Source organism: Bombus vancouverensis, chromosome 10 (genome assembly GCF_051014615.1).
Source record: "Bombus vancouverensis nearcticus chromosome 10, iyBomVanc1_principal, whole genome shotgun sequence".
NCBI classification, from domain to species: domain Eukaryota; kingdom Metazoa; phylum Arthropoda; class Insecta; order Hymenoptera; family Apidae; genus Bombus; species Bombus vancouverensis.
Genome location: NC_134920.1, coordinates 3,058,955 through 3,084,174, shown reverse-complemented (window position 1 = coordinate 3,084,174; position 25,220 = coordinate 3,058,955). Strand labels below are relative to the sequence as shown.

The window sequence follows — 25,220 nt, the reverse complement described above, 5'->3', positions numbered from 1 at the left end:
ATAGAATATAATTAAAATAAGGTAACTGCTTAGGTCTGTATATAGAACGAACGAATATGAGTTTCTCGTTTATTTCCCATCGTTTAAGTATTATAATACTTTACAAAAGTTATCAAATGAAAGAACTAAGACTAAGAACATACATCGTCTCGTGTTACGTTCTCAAGCTAGGAAATGCCGGCTAACTTCCGTCACGTCGCGCGTTTTTTAGTGTTTTGTACTAAAGTCCTACCCATGTGCAGGGTTTTTGTTTCTCGTCACTCTTATCGAGAAACAATACGTGATTACGCTTAGATACATAGTTGATAGGTTAGAGTACCTAACTTGATTGTAACATTTCTAACACAACGCTTAGCATCTTTGTGCTACCCTCCGAATAATGAGACAACATGATCGTTAAAAGGAAACTTGAATTTTTTTTTCGTAAGAAATTATATTCCTTAAACATTGTTTTTTAATACTATAAAATATCTCTTTTTCTTTTATTTATTCATTTATTTTTTTTAACTGACTCAATTGTAACTTAGTTTCAAATATTCAGAGACCTGTACAAGACTTTGCTAAAAATTAAATACGTGTTAACAGTTTCTTATATAGAAGAAATAAAAGAAGAAGAAACTACGTACAACGAAATGAAAATGAGAATAATTTAAAAATGTATAATATACATCAATAGCCTAATATATACAACTAAAAAGATGGCCAATCATCTATACCTGCTATTTCAGATTTCACGAAATTCAGTCGATTCATATTGCGAGTCAACGTTAGTCTACGATTCAATTAAACGAAATAAGGTTAACAGCGATGATTAACGGTAGAAGAGGAAAATTTCAATCTGAATCGATACGAACAGAGTTTTTTACCGATGATTCTTCTCAACGCGGATTAATTAAACGTTGAATATATTTAACGACGTTTATTATTCGGTTTGTGAAAGAAGTCAACGATCCCAGAATAAATATTACCGACGACCGATTAAAGAAAAGATGAAAATAGAATATCAATTATTACAAACGCGATGAAATAGACATCGAAACATCAAGGAAGTAATTTATCATGAAAATGCAAGCAGTTTCAAGAGTTCGACGGTTTATATTATACCCCTGAATAACAGCTTCCCCTCAGCTAGCTGTGTACGATTTTCCCCAATCGATTCCTTGCTTCGTGTATTTAATCAGCGTACAACTTTTGTACTCGTCGATATATCACTACCCGATTAATACTTCTAATGGAACGCAACAATAAATAGAGCATGACACGATACAGAAATGAAAAAGTCACATTGCGAATTAATGCTATCTCGACCATTTGACTTGGAAAATTTCTTGAATATTTAATTATTACAAATATTTCTTCTTTGAAGATACCACATTGGGTACACAGTTCGCTACAACACACGTTATAAGATAGCATTAATTTGTCAACATGTTTACATGGTACAGCGCCAGTTTGCTGCATATTGGAACGCTCATTGCACACGAAGTAACATTATTCTCGTGGGGATTCTGCGAAATTTCACAAATACGTTCGTAAATCGAGGCATGCTACGTGACTTGGCACGAGCAACGTCGATTTTTCGCCAGCGTGATCGATTTTCTCGTTCCACCGTAGAACTTTCGCATGCATCGAAATAGAAAGATTTAAGGTTCTCGCGCCCTCTGTTGCTCGCGTTTCTGTTGATACTCCTTGATGCAGTTCTTATAAGGAACCGACGGGACCCAAGAGCATCCAGCTGGTCCTGGCATGCAAACGCCATAATCCCTCTGGCACTCTTCCGGACCAGGTTTGCTCTCCCATAGACATTCTTTGCCATCCGTGCCTTCTAGAGCGGCACCCTTGGTCCACCAAGGTGTGTAATAGATCTGCAATTCATGAAACGAGCAGAGTATAATTGAAAGAAAACAGTGGAATTCTTGGTCAATAAGGATTCGATATTATGTCCGATTGGTTAAAATTGATCGTAGCTGAGATGAGAATTCGGTCACATGCAACTGTCTGTGTCGTCTTGCACTATTGAACTAATCATTATTAGCGAAATTTTACAAGTCACAAGTTATAAGAGATGGAAAAGGAACTCTATAAGTACAATTTGCAATGTGTTAATTTACTAACGTTAATAGTTGGTAAATTACTGTAAAAAAGATCTCAAATGATTGATTTTACATCGTTAGTCGATTGACAGAATTTTAAATATTTTTCAGTATTAAAATTAGGATTTTTGCATATTTAGGAAAGTAATCGACAGAAAAATGTGTCATGAAAGCTTCATATTTGTACAAATAAAAATTTCTCACTTACGTTACACGGGCAACCGTAACGATACAAATGCCTGAAACCTTTTCGTTGTCTGCTCGTCACAGAACGCCAGGCCATCTTTATACCACACAACGATATGTTCGCCTTTTCACCATCATAAGTTTTGCCGCTAACAACGTAAGTTTCTCCAACTTCAAGGTCTACTCCACATAAAACTTCGGACGATGCGGTCCATAAAATATTTTTCTTCAGGACGGTGTACGATGTCTTGTTGTTTACCTGTAATTAAAAAACAATCAGGTGTAGATTACGATACAAAACTGATAAGTAAAAATAGTGCAACTGCCATACGAACCTTGAAGATTTTATTGATTTTCACGCTATAGGCGATTTCATGCTCGTTCATGTTCATCATCTTCTTCACTCTTACAAGAACGACTATCATAGAGGAGAGAAAAAGCATGTTTATAAAGTAACAGAAGAGATCGTATTTTTCTAGCAAATTTCATGCAAATTCTTACCGAAATCTGAATTGCAAAATAGTATTTGAGGGTGACTGCTCATGCAGCTACACGCCGCGACCCTCTGCAATGGAGCCAGCGACAGCGCTATGAGCAGAATGTACATCCAAAACCTCAATTGCCACATCTGGAAACAGAAGAATCGATTCAATTACATGGTGAAAGTGAAAAGTAGTTTCTGGATGTTTTATTGGTGGCAATAAAAAAAGATGCATTAAATCTTATCAAGTATCATTGGAATTAGATTAAATGTTTATCAAAGATAAGAGTGAAAGGTAGAAATGATACGATAAGAGGCAAGGTAATGAAACGATCTTGAATCGAAGACGTGTAACCATTGTAAGAAGATAATGAAACTTCTGAGAAATGCTTGTGCTCTCAGACAAGATCCATTTATCTCCGAAATCTGATTACATGTATCCGAACGATCCGAGACAGTTGTCACCTGTCGGATACGGCGTAACATATAACTCTATTCGACGAACGAGAAACTGACTGACTAAGTCATGAGAATGCGTGTCTCGTTTTTGATGCAACAAACGAAGCATCGCGTCGAGGTGAATCATGACTGTTCCTAAACGACTAATCTGAATTTGCTATTGCTCCATCTAAATCTGGTATCTCGGCAGCCCACCTGCAAACCTCGTTAATGCAAATTTATTCAATCCTTGCAGAGCTGTAACGTGTGGTTAAATTGATGTGCGAATTCTGCGAAACTGACGATCAACAATTGTTAACACGAGGTCTTGAATAAGCTGCCACTGGCCTCAAACACGAAACTATCCGAACAGAGAATAGTTGACAAAACTGGTTTAAATGGACTCCGGAGTCACGCATAGTGACTAAATCCTTTTAAATCAATGAAAATACTCGAAAATAGTGTTACGAGTAGAAACATCAATCATGGAGAACAATGTTATAAATTCATTCATAACACCGAGTATAATGGGGAAGAATCAACTTTGGACCGACAATAAACGTTACGGAAGCGCTGCAATTCGGCCTAGTTTATCGACATCAGCTGGGCCAGGTCTAAACATAGACGTAAAATGGAAACCGAAGTCCAACACGGACCAGAAACGCTGTGAGCCGTTTCAAAGATCGTATTGACGATACGTTTCCTTGGACTGCGAGAATAGACCGGTGGACAGCTTAGAATCTAGGCATTCCTAACGGAACCGACTGGCTGCTGCAAAACTTTCTTCGGTAACTATACTGTGATTATGTGCATCGATAAATTCCAAATGAATTGTTGGTATTTACACACACACGTGCGAGCGCGCATGCGCACGCGCGCGCACACACACACTATACTACTTTTATAACTAAGTTTTAACTAATTAACTAATACTTTATACTATAACGGAGAACTTAAAGAATATTAATGCTTTATGCCAGAAATCTTGAACTACTTTTTCAATTTCCAATAAAAGTTTCTAATCAGAAATAGATCCAACGAACGAATTAACAAAATATTTCTTATGTTAATGTAACAAATCAAAGGAGAAAATGGGGTGAGACATATACGCCCTCTATATATGTGTTCTATGAGGATTGATAGGGTAAATCACGGTAAAAATGAGATATTTTTTAAACGTAGATATAACTATTAACAAAACATGGAATTGGAATACGAATACGCACATAAATAATCATAGCCATTCAGATACTGAAAATAGTTGTGCGTAGTAAACAAGACAAGACAGCAATGGTACACAAAGTAATTTTCCGATGCCATAAAGATTTCTTTCCGTAATGCTCATCCATTTGTTAGAGAACTCACATCTCTCACTAGTAACGCATACAAATTTTGATCAAGAAATTGTATTTACAAAACGAACGATAATGCACGAAAGCATGTAGTAGGCTCGGCCTATAAATAGTAAAATCGTGAAACATATTTGTTTCAGTAGGAGCAAAGAGGTTAAGACACGAACACGAAAACGATTTCGGTGAACTATATCGCCATCGAACTTCAACGGAATGTACTGAACGTGCACAGATCGTTAGCGTGCTCAGGCAGTCACGATATTCAACCCTGTATCGATACATCATGCTCGAAAATATACGTTTACGAAGCGTAACACACAGTGTTACTTCAAAGCGCAAAGTACATTTATAGTAAATGACAGACAAATTCGTAGGTGTTCTCGTTGGAATCATCGTTTAACACACTTCCCAATAGCACTCATGCACTATCATTGAACATTTCGTGTGATAAGCTTTCGTTACGCAATGGTTTTAAAAAATTTATTGGTTAGTTGACAACGAGTTAGCCATTTCAGGCGGAATGAATGTTAATAGCAAAGGCAATTTGAGTGAATTGAACCACGTTACGCTAACGTCAGGACGCTCGTAGAGCCACTTGCTCAACTGTGTTCTCTCCGGCTTGCAAATTTGATTTTATTTGCGTTTCCAGTCTTATTTCGTGGTTTTATATCACTGCCGTCGAGGGAGTTGAGTATTATAGTGCCACTAACAAGAAACAATTTTATGTTTAAAGATCATAAAGCTCTGTCTGATTATTGTAATTACGTACGGAATATAGCGTGTCCCAGAGTTATGAGTTCGAACTCGAGTGGATAACGAACAATTTGCAGTAGCCGTGACTGGAAACTTTCTACATAACGCGGATGAAAAATTCTATTTGATATACTGTGATTAAGAATAAACATAAATTTAACTCTCTAGACTTCATTCTGGATGGCATTCTATAGGTGCCTGCAAACTCACTAATTCAAATGTCCTCAGAATTCATATTTTTATTTTACACATTTGTGCACACCATGTACATTTGTGCATCTCCAAATTTCCTATAAATGCAAACAAATTCGCAATCTGATAGTTACTTTCGAAAAACGTAATAGTCAATACTTTATTATAACAAAATTTCCTTTCTAAGGACGAAATTTAAATTTAACGTTATTAATTAAACTTCCATCGATTGAATTCACTTATCTGAACATGAACGCATATTGATCAAAGAAAAAATCATAGATAGTCGGAATAATTATTTAATTCCAATTACCCGAATAGTCTGCCGTGCAACAAGTTCAAATAAATGGTGTTTCACCGTTGTTATAAATTCTGCCAACTATTGAAGTTTACATTTCCAATTGGCGGACATGCGTTCATGCAATTATCAGGAAAATGAATGTAACCGATCGAGCGCAAAGTGTATCGAAATAGTTAATTGCGTGCAAGAATTTCAACGGAGCCACAGTTCGTAGCACCCACACCCAAATGATGACACCGATACTCTCACGCAGCATTCATCCGATGCACTTCATGCATCATCACGCAAAACGAATTGATTGGCTGATGTCATATAGGCAGCTACGTACTTGCATTATTTTTATTTCCATCGGCAATAATAAACATACGCGAATGGATCGTCCGACCCACACCTCGTGACGCATCGACATGACGACCTATTGCGCACCCAAACATTATTCGTCAAACGCATCACGATTTACACCAAAAGTACGAGTATTTGAACACTTATCATAGAAATCTTTCATGTCCATATTGTGTATGTTATATAAAACGTTTTGAAATTTCATTAGCACCGTAAGAAGACACGACTGTCATAATCATATTGGTCAATTTTGAAGCTCTGAAAATATATATACTATATAGAAACTAGAAAGATATTTATTGCATAGGTATATGTATATATGTATTTAGTAAAAAATTAGTATACACCATGCATAGCTTTCTCAACTGTATAATAAGTGTCAAAGTTCATTATACTGAATATCGAGGTTTATTAATATAACGGGTAATTGACTTCAAATAAGTTTATGGTTTCCGGAATATATACTTCTACCAAATATGTCGTAGTTTCTATAGATATTTTCAGATTTACTTCAAACATTACAAATACGATTGCGATAGTCATATCTCATAATAGTGTTAATGAGATTTCAAAATGTTTTATATAACACGCAGAAGTTGTCTACAACTGCTTAAATATTTTCGTGAGTCTGTGTATTTCGTCTGAAATTTAGTTATTACGCGGCTTTGTTTATGCAGTTGATCATATAATTATTTCCCAATCGAATTGTGCTAGTTTGGTGTTAGGTTTGCAACCCGGTGTGAAGTGAGTATTACCCGATATGCTGAGGACGGATTCGATTTCGTCCTGCTCTAGTTCGAGCGAGTTTTGTTTCTACGCGCTAAGTTGTGGTCATGGTTGCATTCAGAAGCAAAGTAACTGTTTGAAGATTTGTGGACTCGTTTCAAGTTACGAAAATTTCTTGGTTAACCTTTAGTTGAAGAGATAAAATTAAGAATCTTATTTCGTTTCGAACTTCCTGAAAATCATACTTTGGTTATAAAGTATCGAAACTTACGGTAGATCCGTTGGGATTTTTTTTCCGTGGAGAATTAAGACGTTCGAGGTTCAATTCGCTAAAACCAACGGAATGACATAAAAATGTTCGTTTTACGAAGATCGAATGCAACCAAAGATGAACAGTATTACCATTTCGTGTTAGCAGAACGAGCGATCCGACTGGCGTACGATGTACGAAGTAATTTACGATCGATAATTCTGGCCTGAAGATTTGTGATTGCACGGATGTAAATAAGTGCGCAAGGCTACGCCAATTAACCTTAAACTCCGAATAAGTTTATACACGGCGTAGCGCTGTTGAACGTAAATGAGCGTCAGGCCACGCATACTCGCTACAACTCATACTTATGGTAATCTAAAACGAGCATACATATAAGTGCAATAATATAACTTCTCCGCAGTTTTCTCGAGTCTAGTACAAGCGCAAGGCTAAACGTTGTGATAATTCACGCGCATCGTTGCTACGAACGACAGATTATCCAGAAAAATCTGTAATGGTCCGAAATTGGCAGGAATGCATGGTACAAATACCAATCAACTACACGGACAGAATTATTAAGACAAGTAATATTTTAATACCTTCGATATTTGAATATTGTCTCGCACGATATCCAAACAGTTTAAAATTGTAAACAAAACAAAAACAATTGTTAAAAAAACAGATGTTTAGCTCCAAAATGAAATATACTTAGACAAGTTTAGTAACGTGGGCTGATTTGACAACGGACTGAATATTTAAATTGTTTCCCTTATGAAGTAGGAAGGTTTTCGCCTGGTTTACGTTTACAAAACCACGATGAACTACAACATTCGACTCTCATGACCACTCTTACGGCTCTTCGATGATGAAACATCCGACGGATCAACTAAGTTACATAATAGTCCTATACGAGTTAATATCTATTGATTCAGCATTTCCTTATCGGGAGCATTAAAATCACACTCGTCCCGCCTGCACGTGACTTTACGTAACTTTACCGGTGCGTTCAAATACGTGCCGATTTATATCGGGTACATCAGCGAAAGGATTGCCTCGTGCCCGGTCCGGTCGTAACGTTTATCGCTTTCGTATATCTTCATTAAGACGGGAACATCGGAACGATGCTGTGCGTGATGATGTCGAACGACCATGTTTAGATGGTGCACGCTTTAAAAGGTCATCTCGACGCAGAATTCCACGAGTCACCGTGGCAAAACGACTTGAAAATGAACGCGATGCGTTGTGGTGATTCAAAGGGATCAAAGCGCGTCATAATAACGTGTCGAGTGCACTTCTCGTGATTGTAACGACGTTAACACGTTTACCAGATCTTTTCTTACCTACATACGTGTGTCTACTTTCTCCGATCTCGCGTTTTCATTTGCGGCGTATCGTTGCAACTTACAGACTCCCTGCTACTCGAGTTGCTCGCGGAGATTGTTATTCCCCGTCGCGTCGAACCAATTAATTTACGTTCCGTTTCCGTCCTATTCACGAGCGTGAACTTGAGCTGATTTTCTTACCAATAAATATCACGCGAACATGACTCTGCGAATAAAAAATTTGTTTCGCTTTTGAAATCAATGCAGTTTAAGCCGAACGCAACTTGAATTATGAACAATTGAATGTTTAAAGTTCGAAGAATAGTTTGAGAAATATTGCGTTTGCAGAGAAATGATTTCGATGTTTGATCATAGTAAGAAAATCAGTTTCAAATGTTTCATGTTTATCATGGTTTACAATAAGAAATTGTGTTCTATATTTATAAAATATCATAAGGTATAAAAATGAGTATAGATCGAGCAGTTTCTATAGTTAGACGTAGAACACAACAAAGTCTCTTCTTGGTCAATTATATTATGTAAATTTAGAAAAGGTAACAACATTATATTAGTCTTTCTCGTCCTCGCTATACTCCAGACGGCACTGTCAGATTATCATCGTTTTAGGTCATTGCAAAATTATTTCAATGAAATGACGATAGTACCTACTAAGAAACTTCCAAAATGATGACGCAATCGTATAAAAATTACACCAAACAAAACGGTCAAATAAATTAACATCATACTAAGTTGATTTACTGCTACATCCTCAAAATCGACATTACTTCTTCATCTACCTGACATTATACGATGAACCGGAAGTAATATTACACACGATAGTACAAAAGAGCATCTAGGAAGAATTTCTTTCAAAACAAGGAAGACAATCGCGGCAGTAATTGAATACTGACTTGCATCAGGCATTCTTGCAATTGTTTACAAGATACAGTGGGCGGATTTACGCGACCATTAGAACGCGTTCTCAGCAAGTTCTTGAAGTTTTATATTACGTTACAGCTGACAGCAGCGGCAGCGACAGCAGCTCGTATCAAATATACCGGGGCGTGCACCGGCTCACTAGTTCCAAGCGTGAAAATGTTCATCGTCTTACGAGTTTACAGGACTCCGATCTCACGAACAGGAGAAATATATCGTGTAAACTATTATCCAAGCAGCCAGATGATAATATTGTGCTTAACTCAACGAGTATATTTCCACCGAGTGGTTCAAATGTTGAAACTTTTATCAGAAACGGAAGAGGCGTGGAATATAAAACCCGTTCGATTAACATTTTGCCACGGTAACAAGATTGAAAATTAGCGATGACATAAAATCATAAATACGTCTATAAATCGTGAAGGTTTATCGAAGCGTATATTGAGATATTTGAGACGCTATTTGGCTTTTAACATAAATTATGCTTTATAAAACGCTTTCTCATTGACTTAAGATTAAGTGAGAAGGAATAATTGTTTACGGATCGAATGAACGATTGTTCTTTTGATTATCAAGACTCGCAATTAATTATTGCTCGCTTCAAGAATAAACGGATTGCATATCGTTCGAACGAGTTCTAACGTTACGCTTAGATTTAACGAATTCCCGATTTCGAAGTAGCACATACATTAAGCCAAGAACAATTGTTCTCGTTATCGTTACCAGAAGTCGTTTCGCTGGATTAGAATTCTTGGAAATCTTTCTGAAAATACGCTCGGTCTATTTTTAAATTTCAAGGATAAGAAAAGGTTAGTTTCCACGTTTCTGGGTAACTTCGCGGGTATTTGCAAATTCAATAAACAAAAAATTGAGATAGATACCATGTAAGAAATGCAGAGACTCGTTTCTTCTTTAATTAGACGTAAGCATACAGTGTTAAACATTTTTTGATGCTCCAAAAAATTGCAGAAATATATTCGAACATAAATTTTTGTGGTCGTCGAATTTCGAGGTACGAGATTGCCTCGTGGATGTTGAATGGAATTTATAGCGAACTGCACCTCATTAAAAGTTAATAACAACCCTTTAGTGGCGAAGAGACAGGCTCCTGTAGGGAATCAGCTAAATCGATGCGACGTAGAGAAGAAAGTTATAAAAATAAATTGGCGAGCATTTTTCAATAAACGACGTATTGTACATTTTAATGGTAATCACGATGTACTTTATTGAAGAACCATCATTTTCATCAGTATCTACTTATGTATTCATTAATTCAGCGTTACGTTAACACGCGGGAAATATGATGCCCAAAATTTTCTCTCAATGAATTGACTGGCCTTTTCATCTCGGCCTGGATAAATCGATTACTCGCTTTCGTCGCGTCATCGACCATGAATACCGGTTTAATCGCTACACACCAGACAAGTTATATATATAAATTTCATATGTAAAATTTCAATTTTTAATCACCCTCGAATTCTATTCTATTTCTGAATATATCGTTTTTTACAGAATGTATAAAATTTCATTAATTAAACATAAATAATCCTAAACATTTCGTGTTTGCTTGAAGTAGTATGTCACAGTTAGTAGTCACAGTAATGTCAGTAATAAGAGCAGCAAATCAGAGCGATGTAATTTCTGCGCACACTTAACAAGAGTTGGAAGACTCAACGTTTATGTAGATAGCAATTAGCATCTCTCACAATCGGGCAAGCTAAGTGCTGTACAGAGGCTTTCAAACACGTCGTTTGAAGTTCATCGCTGTGTTTGCTAACAGTGCATGTAATTAATGCGCAAGAAATGACGTCTCGCATTGACGTGCACTTGCGTAATTTCATGCGAACGATGTGGATTGAATTGCATGAAAAACATTGCCAAGAATTCTTAGCGGATTTGCAAAAATATTTTTGTTCAGAAATATCATGAAATATTTAAAGAAAAGTTGAACGATTCTTGAAACGTCCTTCCCCCAAGACGATGTTCCCTTGGTTCAAATATTCGTTATGTTTATCATAATTCCGGAATGTGACATCAGTTGAAAAGCCATGCAAATCTGGAAACATATTGCGTAAACGAAATAGATGTGTATGTACATATAAAGCATTGTATTCGCATGTTGCTTTAGCGACTTATCTTTTACTTTCTATTCTTATTTATCTAAGAAGATATATAAAAAGTGCATAATAAATAACAAAAAAGGGCTCATAACAAAAATGACCTTTGTGCAGGTTTGTTTTTCTTCAGAGAAACAAAAAAATACTCTGGCATCTTTAATTTTTCTTCTATATGTTCAAACTGTTTGAAAAAAACATTTATCATATTACACAATTGTTATCAATGTATTTGTACTTATTGTAGATGGTTTAGTTCATTTTTTTTTTTTTTTTTTTTGGTTGTAAGACAGAATATAATCTTCTGAATACTATATTAAATATATTATCATCTAAATGGGCGGAAAACTTGACAGGAGCTGTTTTGGCTAATTTGTCCCTCAATTTCCACGTTTAATTACTAAATGAAAAATATTTTGTATAGCATCGATCAGCAAACAATCGATCTATATTCTTAATTCCACGTTTAAAAGTGATCTAAGTATCGAATAATGCGAACACAGAGCAACATTTTGTTACAATCTAGATAAAAATACACTGAAGTAGCGTCCAACGTCTGGCCATGCGTCGAGTAATAAGATAAATCTGCAGTTTTCCTCAGAAACAGTCGAATCATTTACGTTCTAAATCCGCGACTGCAAGTGCAGATGCGATGCAGACAAGTATTAATTATACGATTGATCAATCACCGGCAAATGAATGGTTGGATGACGACCGCCACGATGTCACGAAGCGCGCGTGATTTCGAATCATCGCCGCGCGATAGATAAATCGACGATGGTACCGATCGCTGATTTACATTTTCCGAGCCATTTGCCGCAAACAGCGTTCGATTAATGAAAACAATTTAATAAATGGCCACTCGATCCTGAGACACGCGGTACTACCGCGAACACTGTGCTATAGCAAGTGTTGCAAATTGATAATTGCACCGAGGCTAATAACAGAGCAGCATCACGCGTGCCGCGAAATGCGCACGAACACAATATGTCACGAGGATAATCAACGTATAAATACACATCGCTTATCGTCATTATCTGACATTCATCTAAAGAGCAACTAGTTTTCACCTGAGGCGGTTCATCTTCGATGAAAGTTCATGACTCAACCGGTGCACTGGCAGAAATTAAACATTTTAAAACAAGCTTATACTTCGAGCTAAGATTCCGAAATATTGCAGTATTTCGATACCAGCCATTTGTAATTATTTTATGGATTTTTGTTTCCCTATCTTATTTGTGTACGTGTGTAAGTACAAAAATGGATAAGTTCGAGAGAAGAAAACGATTAGTGATTCTAAGAATTTTCTCGTTCACCGTATCATGCGTGGATAACGTTGATTGAAAGTAAATATTGCTATCTTTTACGCTACTACACCGCATATGTAATATTCGTGATGTGTATTTAAGCGATAATCCGTAGAAATCGTTAAGAAGTAAAACGAAGAAAACGAAAAAGATATACATTAGCTTTCGTAAGATGGGAAAAATAAATCGACGTGAAAGTCGACAGTTATCGCTTGCGGATGTCTATCGCTTCTGTCATGTTAACCTTTGCTAGTTTACACGTGACCGTCTATTAAATTGAACTGGATGAACTCACTCTAGTTTCCACGGAATGTCGAAGCTTTACTTGTCCGCTTCTAATACAATCCTAACCTACCGACATTTCACTCGATTTAAAAATCTCACATCTCCAAATTCACTATATCACCCAAAGGAAGAAAGACGAACAAAATATGAATTTTTAAAACAATTTGATTTCTAAAAAAAATTCACCGCGATTCAATTATCAATCATGAATAGACTGCGGATATTTATGTAGAAACAAATTTTCGTGATCACGACTGAATAAACGATATTTCTTTCGCTTAATATATATTATAACGAATATTCTACTTCAGAAATTTTATATCGCATCTTTAAATTTTTCACAAACGTATAAAAATCTGCAGCCTAATCGTGGATATCGAATTTTCACAATTCACAATTCGTCCCCAGAATTTCGCGAACGTCGAATCGAGTAAAAAAGGAACGAACCTCTAGAATCGAACGTTTCCAAAAATAAAAATTCGCGTGACGATGGCGAAACGGAGCAGCAGCCAGGTAGAGGCTTCTAAGACGCCCGTCAAAGCAGGACTGCCCCAGTTCCATCGTATTACCGCTATTATATTCCGCGGCAGCATCCGTACATGCGTGTACGCATGAGCTCTGAGCTCGTGTACACTTGCCAGCTCACTCACTCGCATGTTCGTCAACGCGAATATACTGTCGCGGCGTGCAGAAGCTACGAAGCCGAGCCGAAAGAAGGAACGCGAGACTATCTGAACAGCGATTAATCATAAATTTGGACGTTACGTCATGTCGTGACCGACGATACGTAGTCGGAAGTGCAACCGACTAGCCAACGATTACGTCGATTCTTCTCAGTAAAAACGATGGATCGGTGTTGCCGTCGATCTTGCAGATTTTAATATAAACCCGTTTCACTTATTATTTCTGTTTGCTTGTTATTATTTATGACCATGTCACTGCCATCTACGAATTGGGACGTATTATTAGAATGAAACAACTGTGAAATTGATAGATCGTTAGATTTGAATTTCTTAAAAGCCACACTGATCATCTCTAGTCGTCACATTAGTGTAACAAGTTACGACTACAAATATGGATTTTTACAATCGTTTATGCTATCCCTAATTCGTTTCTTTTTTATGATGTTAAATACTGATTAAGAACTTTGTAAGAAGTGAAGCTGATCAATTTGGCTTCTAAGAGGCTTATTTACGAGATGATTTTGGAATTAAAGAAGAAATTTGATAACTTGGGAAAGCGTATAGCAAGATTTGTGAGTCAGTTAGTGATATCTGGTACCACATAAATCACGATTCTTGTATCTAATATTAAAACGAAACCATGACATAATAAGTATATTGAATATGTGCATATCTCTGATATTTGTATTATATTTAAGCGGAACAATGGAAATCAACATTGTATTGGTTCATATATTTATCGCTGCTGATAAGTATGTAGTCTGAGCTTATTTAAAAGATTAAAATTTTATAGACGTACATGTAAATACGTTATCAACGTGTCGCGCAATTTTGGGTGTTTTGTCAATCAACTCCGTCAAAATTTCGTCAAAACGAGTTGCAAAAAGACGATAACGAACTGAATGATATTATACACTGAATAATACGCACAGAAAAAAGTATTACGAATTCCTCGATACGAGATTCCAGATACATATATCTTCGTACTTGTGCCGAGATTTTGCATCAAATTCGATATTCTTAACAGTGAAAACGGAGATAGCGATATGCCTTTTAATTACATTTCGATATCGATGCCACTGCTCGGGACGATAGCACGATTAATCATGTATTTGAACATCGTGTCGTGTTGCTCGTTTACTGTGCACAAACACATAGGTACGTATACTGAAGAATTTACTACATTTGACACATACGTAAGTACTTTGTTATGAACGATACCAGAGGGAGTACGGATTTAAAATGAAAGACAAAAAAAGAATTGACGAGACCTGGCATGGTTTCAAACTCGAATGGCAATTCATCTCTCTACGGTTTTGCACAACTGCTCCACGATACCCGCTATTATTAATCCAATGCGTAACATTGCAATTTCGTTACGTTCAGCGCAATTTTTCTCCAACCACATGGAAGCTCGTGAATCAAGTTCCTGCTCTTCGTTCGAAAGCTAATAAACAAAATTCCCACGGGAAACATGTGTAAGACATTAGATACGATCATGACGAATCAGTCTGTTTTTGTAACCATCCGGGATTCGACTTTGTTGAATTGTTAAAACTGATCTCAATACCGTTAACGTTCCAATTTCCCGCGGAGGTTTGATCAGCGGGCAAATTGACAGGTCGAAACGTTTTATTATGGTAATCGAGGGAATTAGGGTAATCACCGATGCAACGGGGAAAGTCACGGCGATAAAAGTATTCAACGCTGCTCTCGTGGTGTTCGCGTCATGAATGCGTATCTATATTTACAGTGTGACTCAGTGTAAATAACGAAGGAACTAAAGCGATACTGGTGGTCGACAATTTGCGCCTCGTTAAATCGGCCGCTATTGCGACCCGATAACAATCCGCCAGTCTTCATTTACCGATCGAAATAAAAACGTAATCGCGCCGATTCACCGTAATGCACACACGAGCTGCATTAATTCGAAGATTCGTAAGCGTAGAATAATGCACGTCTCGTACGCTTTGGAAGTCTCTACGTATGATTCAGCATCGATCCTGGAGGATTACGTTAAGATGCAATTTCGTGGACGACTGTCGGGAAGAGAAACGAGAGGGCGGAACGATTGTCAAGTACATTTAGGACGGTCTACGACAGATGTACAAGACAGCCAGGCCTTGGGTGCGATCGTTATTGATAGTAAACGGAATTTTATCGCTTCCACAAAACACATGTTTGTAGAATAAAGAAGAAGCATGTTCATGGAAGTGTTCGCATTTGTGAAAATAATCGTTGGCAAAGAAAACGTCTGGCTATAAATTGCCAAGAGGAAGTCGTCACAAGTTGCATACAACCGGTTGGGGAAGCAGAGAGGAAACAGAATCAACGATCAATTTGCGAGAAAAATCTGGCCTTAGCATTGCCACGAAATTGCGTGCGGGCATGTTTCGTGCACGGTTTAATAGCGATAACCGTGCTCTGCCTTGTATGTAAATTGCGGTTGGTGAACAATGAAGTGTAATTTCGTAGTCAGAGCGCAACTGGGAAATTTGACGTGATTCGATTCTAAAAACGCCAGGTCTCTTTCGAAACGGTCCGGTTGATAAGACGTAGCTGATAGAGTGCTTTTACCTTGTAAACAATGGTACAGATTAGGCTATTAGCGACACTTTCTATTTTGTGAAACTTTTACTATATCATTATGCAAATTCGATTGTTACGGATAAAACGTTGAAAATTATAGTAATAACGAATCACTCACGGTATAGAATGAAGAAAATGATCGACCTCGGGCGATAGCGCGTAGATGGGTACGCGATATATTTATCAGAGTGTTTGGATTTAGTAAATTACTGGACCAAAAATATAGGGCAGCTAACGACACAGAAATAAATGGGCAGCTATTTTCACGCGCATCGAAGAAATAAAAGTGTTTCAAAACAGCCCGTGGGTCACAAACCGCTGACACGGATTGTCTGTATCTATTTTTAACCAGACAGGGAAAAAATAGAGCCGCTGACTGACGAATAGCTCTATCTTTGGTGCGAATCTACCGCGAAGAATTACAACGATGTACTTATCTGCGTGCCAACGAGAAACATTCTAATCCTTTTATTTACCGAACGAACGACACGTTGTTCTTCTTGTTGGAATTAAATACATACGTTTCTATATAGATTAGACGACTGTATCTTTATAGTTTTCAACTTTTAACTCCGATATTCCAAGGAATGATGCGTTGAAAGTTAATTGCAATAGGATTATGCGATTCTGCGTAAAATTGTTTCTTATTAAACAATATCAATACCACAAAAGTGAATGTACATAGGCGTATCAAAGCAACCAATATATTTTAGACCTCGAGAATTGCCTACCCACTGACGACAACTCATGAAAATAACAGATGAAATCACAGCCGATTATTATCAAGCGTGCACTTTGAATTGCCAGCTCGAAGCGTAGGTAGAGGAGAAAAATGTAGACTTCCTTTGACGCGGGTACACCATTTGCATGGCATGATTTCACGGAACATCTGTCAAAAAGGGAGCCGCGGATCGCGTCTCCTCCTTCGCCCCGTGAAAGGAGCCGCGCGACTCCGACACTGGCTACAAAATATCGCGTGCTACATGTGAAGAATGTATTCGGGAGAGTTACATGTTTGCCTATAACGGGTAATTAATTCTCCGTGCGGATTTACCAGGCATCGGGCTCGGTTAGAATTTCAGAAAATCGAATTTATCACTGAAAGTTCACGTGGCTCGCGTTATATACGAATAGTAAATCTGCGTGTGTCGTTGGAGCTGTCGTGAACTAACTCAAGAACGAATAGACTAGAGAGAAATAGAGTGAGATGGGGGGGGGGGGATAAGGGATGTGAAAAATAAGTTGAATACACGAAGCAACGACGGGACGTCGCGTTTAACGAATGACTCTAATTACTAAAACGCTTTCCCATCCTAGAAAACATCTCGTTCCCCGAAGCGTCGTTGCAAAAGCGTTCTATACACGCGGTTCGCCGCAATACTCCTCTTTCGCGTCGATGAATGAGATTGCTGGCCGCTGAGTCACTCTGCTCGTAGTAGCAGCGTTAGCTGGCCCGCAAAAGAACGCGGCAGACGTCAGAGAACAGAGAGAGAGAAAGAGAGAGAAAGGGAGAGCTGACTACCTCTAAGTATCACTCGTAATAGTCGTAATACGTGGCTGAAATTTTTAAAAAGGCCCGCTGATTGATCGTGCACGACGCACGAAGGCTTTCTGCGTATGTACACGAACTTGTCGATCGCTAACTTATGGCGATCGATGCCAAGGACTGACTCAACGGCAGCGATCCGCCTGCACTTCAAAGCAGCCCGCTTTCTGCTGAAAATTCATTCCTTCTGCCAACCGATTCCGTACTTTCCGCGAACCACGACAGCAAAACATCGCGCTCACCAGACACTGAGGTGGGAATGCAAAGTTGTACGAGGAATTGTTTCCATCGATACTACGAAGCCACTTGTAATTTGATTACTCAGTACTAAAGAATGTCGAACAAACAGTTTGTTTAAAGAATACCTTTCGCCAAAGAAACCGCGAAACGTGTACCTGATTTCATATTCATACGGAATTCGCTGTACGAGAATTTCACACGACTCTGGAATACCAAGATAGTAGAAACGCGACTGGGAAACATCGTAATACTATTATAGAAACGTAGAAACACAGTGATTCAAGCTGCTAGGATCTCAATCAATTTTTGTTGCGAAGGCTTCAGGAAATGAACGTTTCGTTGGTTGAAACTTACGAATATACCTTTAGAAACGAATGCAGCACGTGCAAGGGTTGTCGTACTCTTTCATTACCGCGGCTTAATGCTTCAGCCGCGCGTAATGCGATCGGTTCTTCGTGCCAACGAATAATAGCGAGGGTTAATTAAAGCTCGCGCGCTCGATTATGTGTGCCACGTAATCTTATACGCGTTTACGAGTGAATCCTCCTGAGCGCGTGCAGAGACTCGCGAAGAAGATTAAGACGAAGAAGAGAAAAAGAAAAGGTAAAAAAAAGAATGCTAACCGCGGGCAGAAAGTGCATGACTAGACTGACCATATATTTGTGATGATGTAACGGGAGAAACCGCAAAGACCACACCCCGACGATACCGCAGCCACGTGCTGTTTCGTAAGCTACCGACTTTTAGGCAAGGCCATTGCGATGCTGCTTGCTCCCCATAACATGTTTTTGGCCATTCCATGGCGTACATCCTGGACATTACCTTGAGATGCGGCAAGTAAGATTCGTGGTCTGTGATTCATGTCGGTATTTTCGGAATTATGTATTAAATGTATTTTTATGGTTATGTAGTGTTAGATGTTTAATGTGGGGCAAACTGTACAATCACTTTTTTAAGATATCCATGACTTTCATCCTGGCTATTACCTTGACATGCGGTTAATAAGATGCAAGTGTTCTGCAAATTATGTATTAAATGAATTTTTCTGACGAATGCTTAATGTAGTTTAAATTGTAGAAATTATTCGAGTTCGCGGAGTAACTACGTTACCATTAATCTGCATTCTCTGTATTAAGGACCGCTGGTCTGTCGAAGGTTCTTGAACCGCAAGCGAAGTAATCACTGCGTGAGAAATATAGCACCGTGCGATGTTTCCGGGTGGACAAGAAGAGTAAGTTTGTGGTCTCGGCAGTTTCACGAGTCCGTCGAACGTTGTTGCTCGTTAGTGCAAACAGCAAGACTGTGTCTCGCGTCTTGGAACAGTACAATTGGGAGCAACTACGTTCACACAGAGTGACAATTTTAATTGATCGAGAGAACACAATCGAAAACAGTGACAAACAATGCCGCATTCCATTAATTTGGCTGACCTTCGACTCAATAATGTCACGTTTTGATAAAGGAAAAGAAAAAAAGAAATATATATCAGGGAAGGACAGGTATCGCGAATTCCGCGGAAATTATTAATTTATTATTGGCGCCAGAGACATGTATTGGATAATAGCCAAGGACGGAGGAACGTCGTTAATCACCAACATAGCTCGCGTGCATTCGCGTAGTCGAAAGTGCACAGGACCGGTTCGAATGAGGTCGTGAAATAATACCAGAACTACGAAAATAACGGATGTAAAACGTTGTTAATTCGTACGACGTAAGAATATAAGTATAAATATTACCAAACGCGCGGTAACAGGCGCCGGATAAAGAACGCCTCTCGTGCACACTGTAATCAGGATCGCGGGACGGACATAAAGCAGCGCTATAGGCATAAATAACAAGAAAATTGCCAATAACTCCGAGACGTACGTTTGAGTCTGTGGTGCGTTTGATCTCGGAATAGTTCAGGATTTATCGACCAGATTCCCAGATTACGCTATCTCCAGTTGCCATGAAAGAATAGAAAAGAAGAAGAAAAAATCCGGAAGAAGAGGAAGAAGAAGAAGAAGAAGAAGAAGAATGGATCGCGAACTCCCGTGGCGTTATCGAAACGCAACACTGTACACAGGCACTGTGTCCCCCTATCCTCTGTACATCGTTGAACGGCGCGCGTGCGATCATGAAAACGGGCTGCTATAAATATTCGATTCGCTGCTCTAATCTGTTGGCTGACGAGGTATACCAGGTCTACCAAGTCTACAGAGAGCCGTCGCTTATTCTTCGAATGGAAATAAAACGCGTGTAGAGCATAGGTAGACACAGTGGACGGGTGACCATGCGAATACGCGGGCCTAATACACGTTTCTGAAGAAACGTACGTAGATAGCTAGGTATACATAAGCGGAGACCGGCTGGTTGGCGCCACTCGGTCCTCTCATAGCGTATCGGAGAAACGCGTAATAAACGTAATATCACCGATATGACCCGTGCATTACGTTCTCTTATGAGAGTCGAATCGGGGGATTATATCTTCCTCTTCCAATCTTCCTTAATCGGCGTATCACAATACTACGTCGCAACGTGGGGAGGTCAGAAAGAATTTATAACACATCCCAGGCTAGTCATCCCTGTTTGTACTTCAGGGAAGTCGCTTTAGTCTAATGAACAGCGACCACGATCATTCTCGATCGTTCCACGAAATTGTTCCTGGACACGAAGAAAGTGCATGTAGGAGATTTGCAATTAAAACTTTAATTGACGATATCGTAAGAAATATTGAGTATTTTGTCCTATGATGAAATATTTTTGAGAACAGAGTGACGAAATCTATCAGTGTGAAACGTTTCACCTCAATTCAAAACTCGAAGGTCTCATTGTAGGTTCAGAGTATTGTAGTTGTAATTTGAAAATAAACTGGTATCGCTATCAAGTTAAAGACTTTTTTTCTTGTACAGAAAGTATTTAGATTTTGTAGATGGAAATAATAAATTGCACTTGATTAAACTAATAATTTTTTCGGTTAAATTAAGTAGTTTCTTTAGTGTGAAATAACATAAAATTCTTCATATAATTGCGTGATACCTCCTTCTGAATGGAGAAATGCTTTCAGAATTCCCTTACAAGTTTTACGAGCAAATTGATAAAGAGGATAAGAGAGATAAGAATGAGAAACTTTGATTACGGTTACGTGAAGCATATCTTCAGACTCCATTCAAACAGAATACCGTATTTAATTGTCACTATAATAACTTTGTTTCCAATGATGTTTGTTTGGAAGCGTATATAAACGGTTCATGCGAAAGGTTCAATCATTAACTCGACGCCACAACGCGGCGCCGGCAGGTACATTCCTCCGTACGAGAGGTACGATATAGTCAACTCGAAGTTCATGTCCTCATATTTTCTGTCGTTCGCTTTATCGAAATCGATTCCTCGACAGCATACCGAATTCGATTACATGGATATCGGTTTCGCCAATTGAACATCGAACGAAGCTTCTCTTGAGCTTTACAATATGCGATCTTTCTTTGACTTTCCGATCAAGCGTGGAACATATAATCCACAGTTAACAACCGGTTAAGTAAGATCGTCAAATTTTGATATTTAATAATGTCGTCGGACGTTTAGTACCTATCTAACGTTAATGTATTGTATTTAATGAGGTGTGCTCCACACGCTGAAAATGATAAATAGGACAAGCTAACGAGCAAATGGTTGTTCACCGCCCTATATCGAATCGATGAAAAGGTGGATTGGAAGTTTGTTCTCAAGAAATACCTACACAGCCATGAATATGAAATTCCTTTTAAACACATGTTGGAAATACTAACATGTATCAAATTGAAATTAATTCAATTTCGTCACCCGCACCTTGTTGGCAGTAATTGACAACAGATTATTAGAATTTCGTTAGCATAAATTGAGGAACTTTTGAAATTATTCTTCGCTACGTATTACCCTAATAATTTGTATTATTTTGTTTATCGCGAAATATTGAAACTATAATGTATTTTAGCAAATAAGTAATGTAGACTTCTTAATAGTAACTTTAAATATGTCTCAATTTACAGTTAATTAATTCTCGTTCGCTGGGTAAATAACTTCTTACATTTCTATTATCACAAAGGTATTCGTCGTTATCGATATCGGTAAAGCGAAGAGGAAAAGAAGGCGATCATAGACATTACTGGACACGATAGGTCGAACCTCGACTAATTAGTATCATGAATTATTCATATCGTGAGCTGTCGTTTAAAGAACATAACGATGACAGAATATAACGAGATGCGAGGGTTTTATTTGCGTGTAGTAGCGAGAAATAGCAGGTATTAGGATCTTCTTTCGAAAAACGCTGGGTACACGAATACCAGGAACATAATAGATGTTGCTGGATAGAATTAACATAATGAAACGATCGTAAAAGTCTACGTCTCTGTTATTTTCACGATTCGCGTGGATTCTCGCGTTTCAACCATGGCATTCGTGGCTGGAATGTCTGTCTTCGCATAAGGTTCATATGACACGGTCTTAGAGCTAGCATAAATGATCCTCTACCGTGCTCATGTTGTCTGGTTTAGACTTATCGTTTTATTTATACAACTAGCGCTGCAAAATTCGCAGTATTTAACAACAATGCCTTGAAACAACGCATAATTTCTACGTTTTTATCTAAACATCGGTAAATTCGCTGCCAGAAATGCGTGAAACATAGACTCGATTGTCTAGAACACATTAGTCTATTCGATTGAATACACTTTGATTAGAAAAGAGAGCCTCAGAGAACGCGGTTCTGCGTTTCCTCGGTGCACGATTAGCGAAGTTTATTTTGGCTCGCGAGCGAGTATGATGTCATCGTTTTGATTGCTACTACGATTAAGCGACAAATGTATAACTTAAGGCCAAATGGAGTCAAAGTGCAGCCACTTTTAGTAGCGAATGTTATTCTCGTATCTACTAATCTTCGAACGCTTTGCTAGAAAGTTTTATTGACATAAAATCTATCTACGGATCATATGGAACAGTAAATTGTCTGAATGATAGATAAATAACAAAAAGTCGTAAATATGTCGATAATATATCGATTGATAAATAAGAAGCGAGTAGAGAGAAGTACGTTAGAGACACAAAGGTATATCATTAAAGACACGATCAGTACAGGAACACGAAACCGCTTTCAGGTACAACGTGAAAATCGTACATGCGGTGCACAGATACCTTTCTTCGTGACCCCGCGTAGATCCTTCCGCTTCGGCTTTCCTCGTAAAGTTTACTTGCACTCTACCTTTCTCTCCGTTATTCTCCTTGACCTCAAAGACGCGCAATCATTCTTCGAAACTGCGAATGGTTGTACCAGAGTCCGTCGACGGGTCGACGCAGCCGGTAGATCTTTCAGAAGCGACTGCCTCTCCGTGAGCCGGCGAGTTCCGCGTGATTCGATTCGCGTGCACCACGTTTTTCTCCTTCGTTTGCGGAAACTACGATAGAACTGATAATCGAACGAACACGAATCGTACTTAACGATGAGTGGAAGCTTTCCCGCAACCGTGTTATAAATAAACGATCTCGAGTTCGCCAACTATATCAGCCGATACACCATCGACCGTAAACGAGAACCGACTGGATTTTCACGTGTGTTTATCGATCGGCGCACACGTATACGTCCAACAAGAGCGGACCGTTCGCGCGCGAGCTTCGAAAAGCAATGCAAGCGCGAACGACACGGGAGCCTCTCGTTCCTTCCTACGTTCTTACGTCGATCTCGCTGCTGTTTCTGTCTCCCTTCCGATCCACTCCTCCTCTCTCTCTCTTTTTCTCCTACCCTGCTATCCTCCTCACTCCCATTCAATCATACCTGTCCTCCGTCTCTGTCCCCATTTCTGACTTTTACCATTCTCTCTCGCTCTATACCGTGCTCTTCTGCTCTCTCTTCCTCTCGGAGAACTTTGCTCGTTCCAGCGTGCTACGCTCTTTTTCTCTCTTTCGAACTCGATCATCTTTTTTCATACCTCTCCCCCCCCTCATTTCTTTCGTTTATCCCTCTTGTTTTCTCGTTACCTTCCTCGTCTACTTTCCTCGTGTCCTTGCTCGCTCTTCTGTTCTTCCTTCTTCATCTTCCGCAGCTTCTTACCTATATCTTCGTCACGCATTTTCATTATCGTTCTCCTCCTGTCCCGATCCTCAACTTCTCCTACCATTGGAGTTTTCCCCCTTCCAACGCTCTCATCCCCCACTTTGTCGGTATACCTTGCTCGCTTTGCGTCTCCTGCCGGCCACCCACAGTCCTCTTTCTCTTTCTCTCGTCTTCTCTCTCCGTTTAACCGATGCTTCGTCTTCCTCTCTTTCTCTCTCTCTTATTTCGAACTTCGTCGATCTACTTACATTTTTCTTGGCCAATCGCCCTCCTCTTCCCACAACACGACCTCAAGCTTCGCTACGTGCCTTCCTTGTTCGCCAAAACGCGCTCGCGGGGGTTCCACTCATCACCGTTTGATCCACGATTACTATCATTTAATACGTCCGCCGGCCTTTTTTATAGTTCCCTTCACGAAACACGAGCCGGGATTGGCCAGAAACATATTTTGTCTTTGAAACGCCCGCGAACGTAGAACAGATCGGTTCTATTAGCATTCAAAGAGCCCTACCATGGCCTACTCGGTAAACAGAGACTGGTAATATATGTCCATAATGTTTATTCGCTTGATAAACGGTAATTCACATAAATTCGATAGCTTGTGGTTTCTTCTTTGAGTCTGATGGTGCTTTCTAGACGAGATTAGCTACATACATTTGTACACATTATATAAACTTCGTGGCTGGAATGTTGGATAGCGGGAGGAATGCAGATTTGATTGGTCTATACTAATAGGATCTTTTTTCGTTACATGATTTAAAAAAAACACGGCGTGCGTATTCTTTCTTTATTGAACAAAATGGTAGTTGATCAAAATTCGTAGAACTCTATTTCTAATTTTTCAGTAATCAGCATTTCTAAAGATACATTGAAATGTTTAAAATAAAATTATACACTAATTAAATTGTGAGATATTAGATAAGATATTTTAATGAAAGCGGAATTTAACTTTTTACGTTTCTAAATTTAAAATATGGGCAGAAGTCGATGATGGTGCAGAACGATTAGAAAATC

At 38.7% G+C, this 25,220-nt stretch overlaps 2 protein-coding genes across 6 annotated transcripts in view; one reads left to right on the top strand and one right to left on the bottom strand.

Moving 5' to 3' along the window:
- The window catches only part of Syn (synapsin), a 48,841-nt gene that overhangs the window by 10,065 nt on the left and 13,556 nt on the right, over positions 1 to 25,220 (top strand). The window lies entirely within an intron of this gene.
- On the bottom strand, positions 56 to 23,774 carry Timp (Tissue inhibitor of metalloproteases). Of its 4 annotated transcripts, none has more exons than XM_033338910.2 (5): positions 23,291 to 23,774; positions 2,781 to 2,907; positions 2,615 to 2,697; positions 2,302 to 2,538; positions 56 to 1,865 (listed from the first exon to the last, which is right to left on the bottom strand). In XM_033338910.2, exons 2-5 carry the CDS (start codon positions 2,905 to 2,907, stop codon positions 1,644 to 1,646), a joined length of 669 nt encoding a protein of 222 aa, XP_033194801.1. In that variant the 5' UTR covers positions 23,291 to 23,774; the 3' UTR covers positions 56 to 1,643. The 4 variants fall into 4 exon arrangements, with proteins under 4 accessions (XP_033194801.1, XP_076478582.1, XP_033194800.1 ...); XM_076622467.1 differs by having other exon boundaries at positions 23,358 to 23,774; XM_033338909.2 differs by lacking the exon at positions 23,291 to 23,774 and adding an exon at positions 13,529 to 13,657.

What these genes read in the sequence shown, in the direction of transcription:
- Timp (XM_033338909.2), bottom strand. Translation starts at nt 13,642, where the DNA reads ATGGAACTGGGGCAGTCCTGCTTTGACGGGCGTCTTAGAAGCCTCTAC. An exon ending in GGAAACGTTCGATTCTAGAG is followed by an intron (nt 2,908 to 13,528) that starts GTTCGTTCCTTT and finishes TTCTGTTTCCAG; the next exon opens with ATGTGGCAATTGAGGTTTTG. An exon ending in GTTACGGTTGCCCGTGTAAC is followed by an intron (nt 1,866 to 2,301) that starts GTAAGTGAGAAA and finishes CATGAATTGCAG; the next exon opens with ATCTATTACACACCTTGGTG.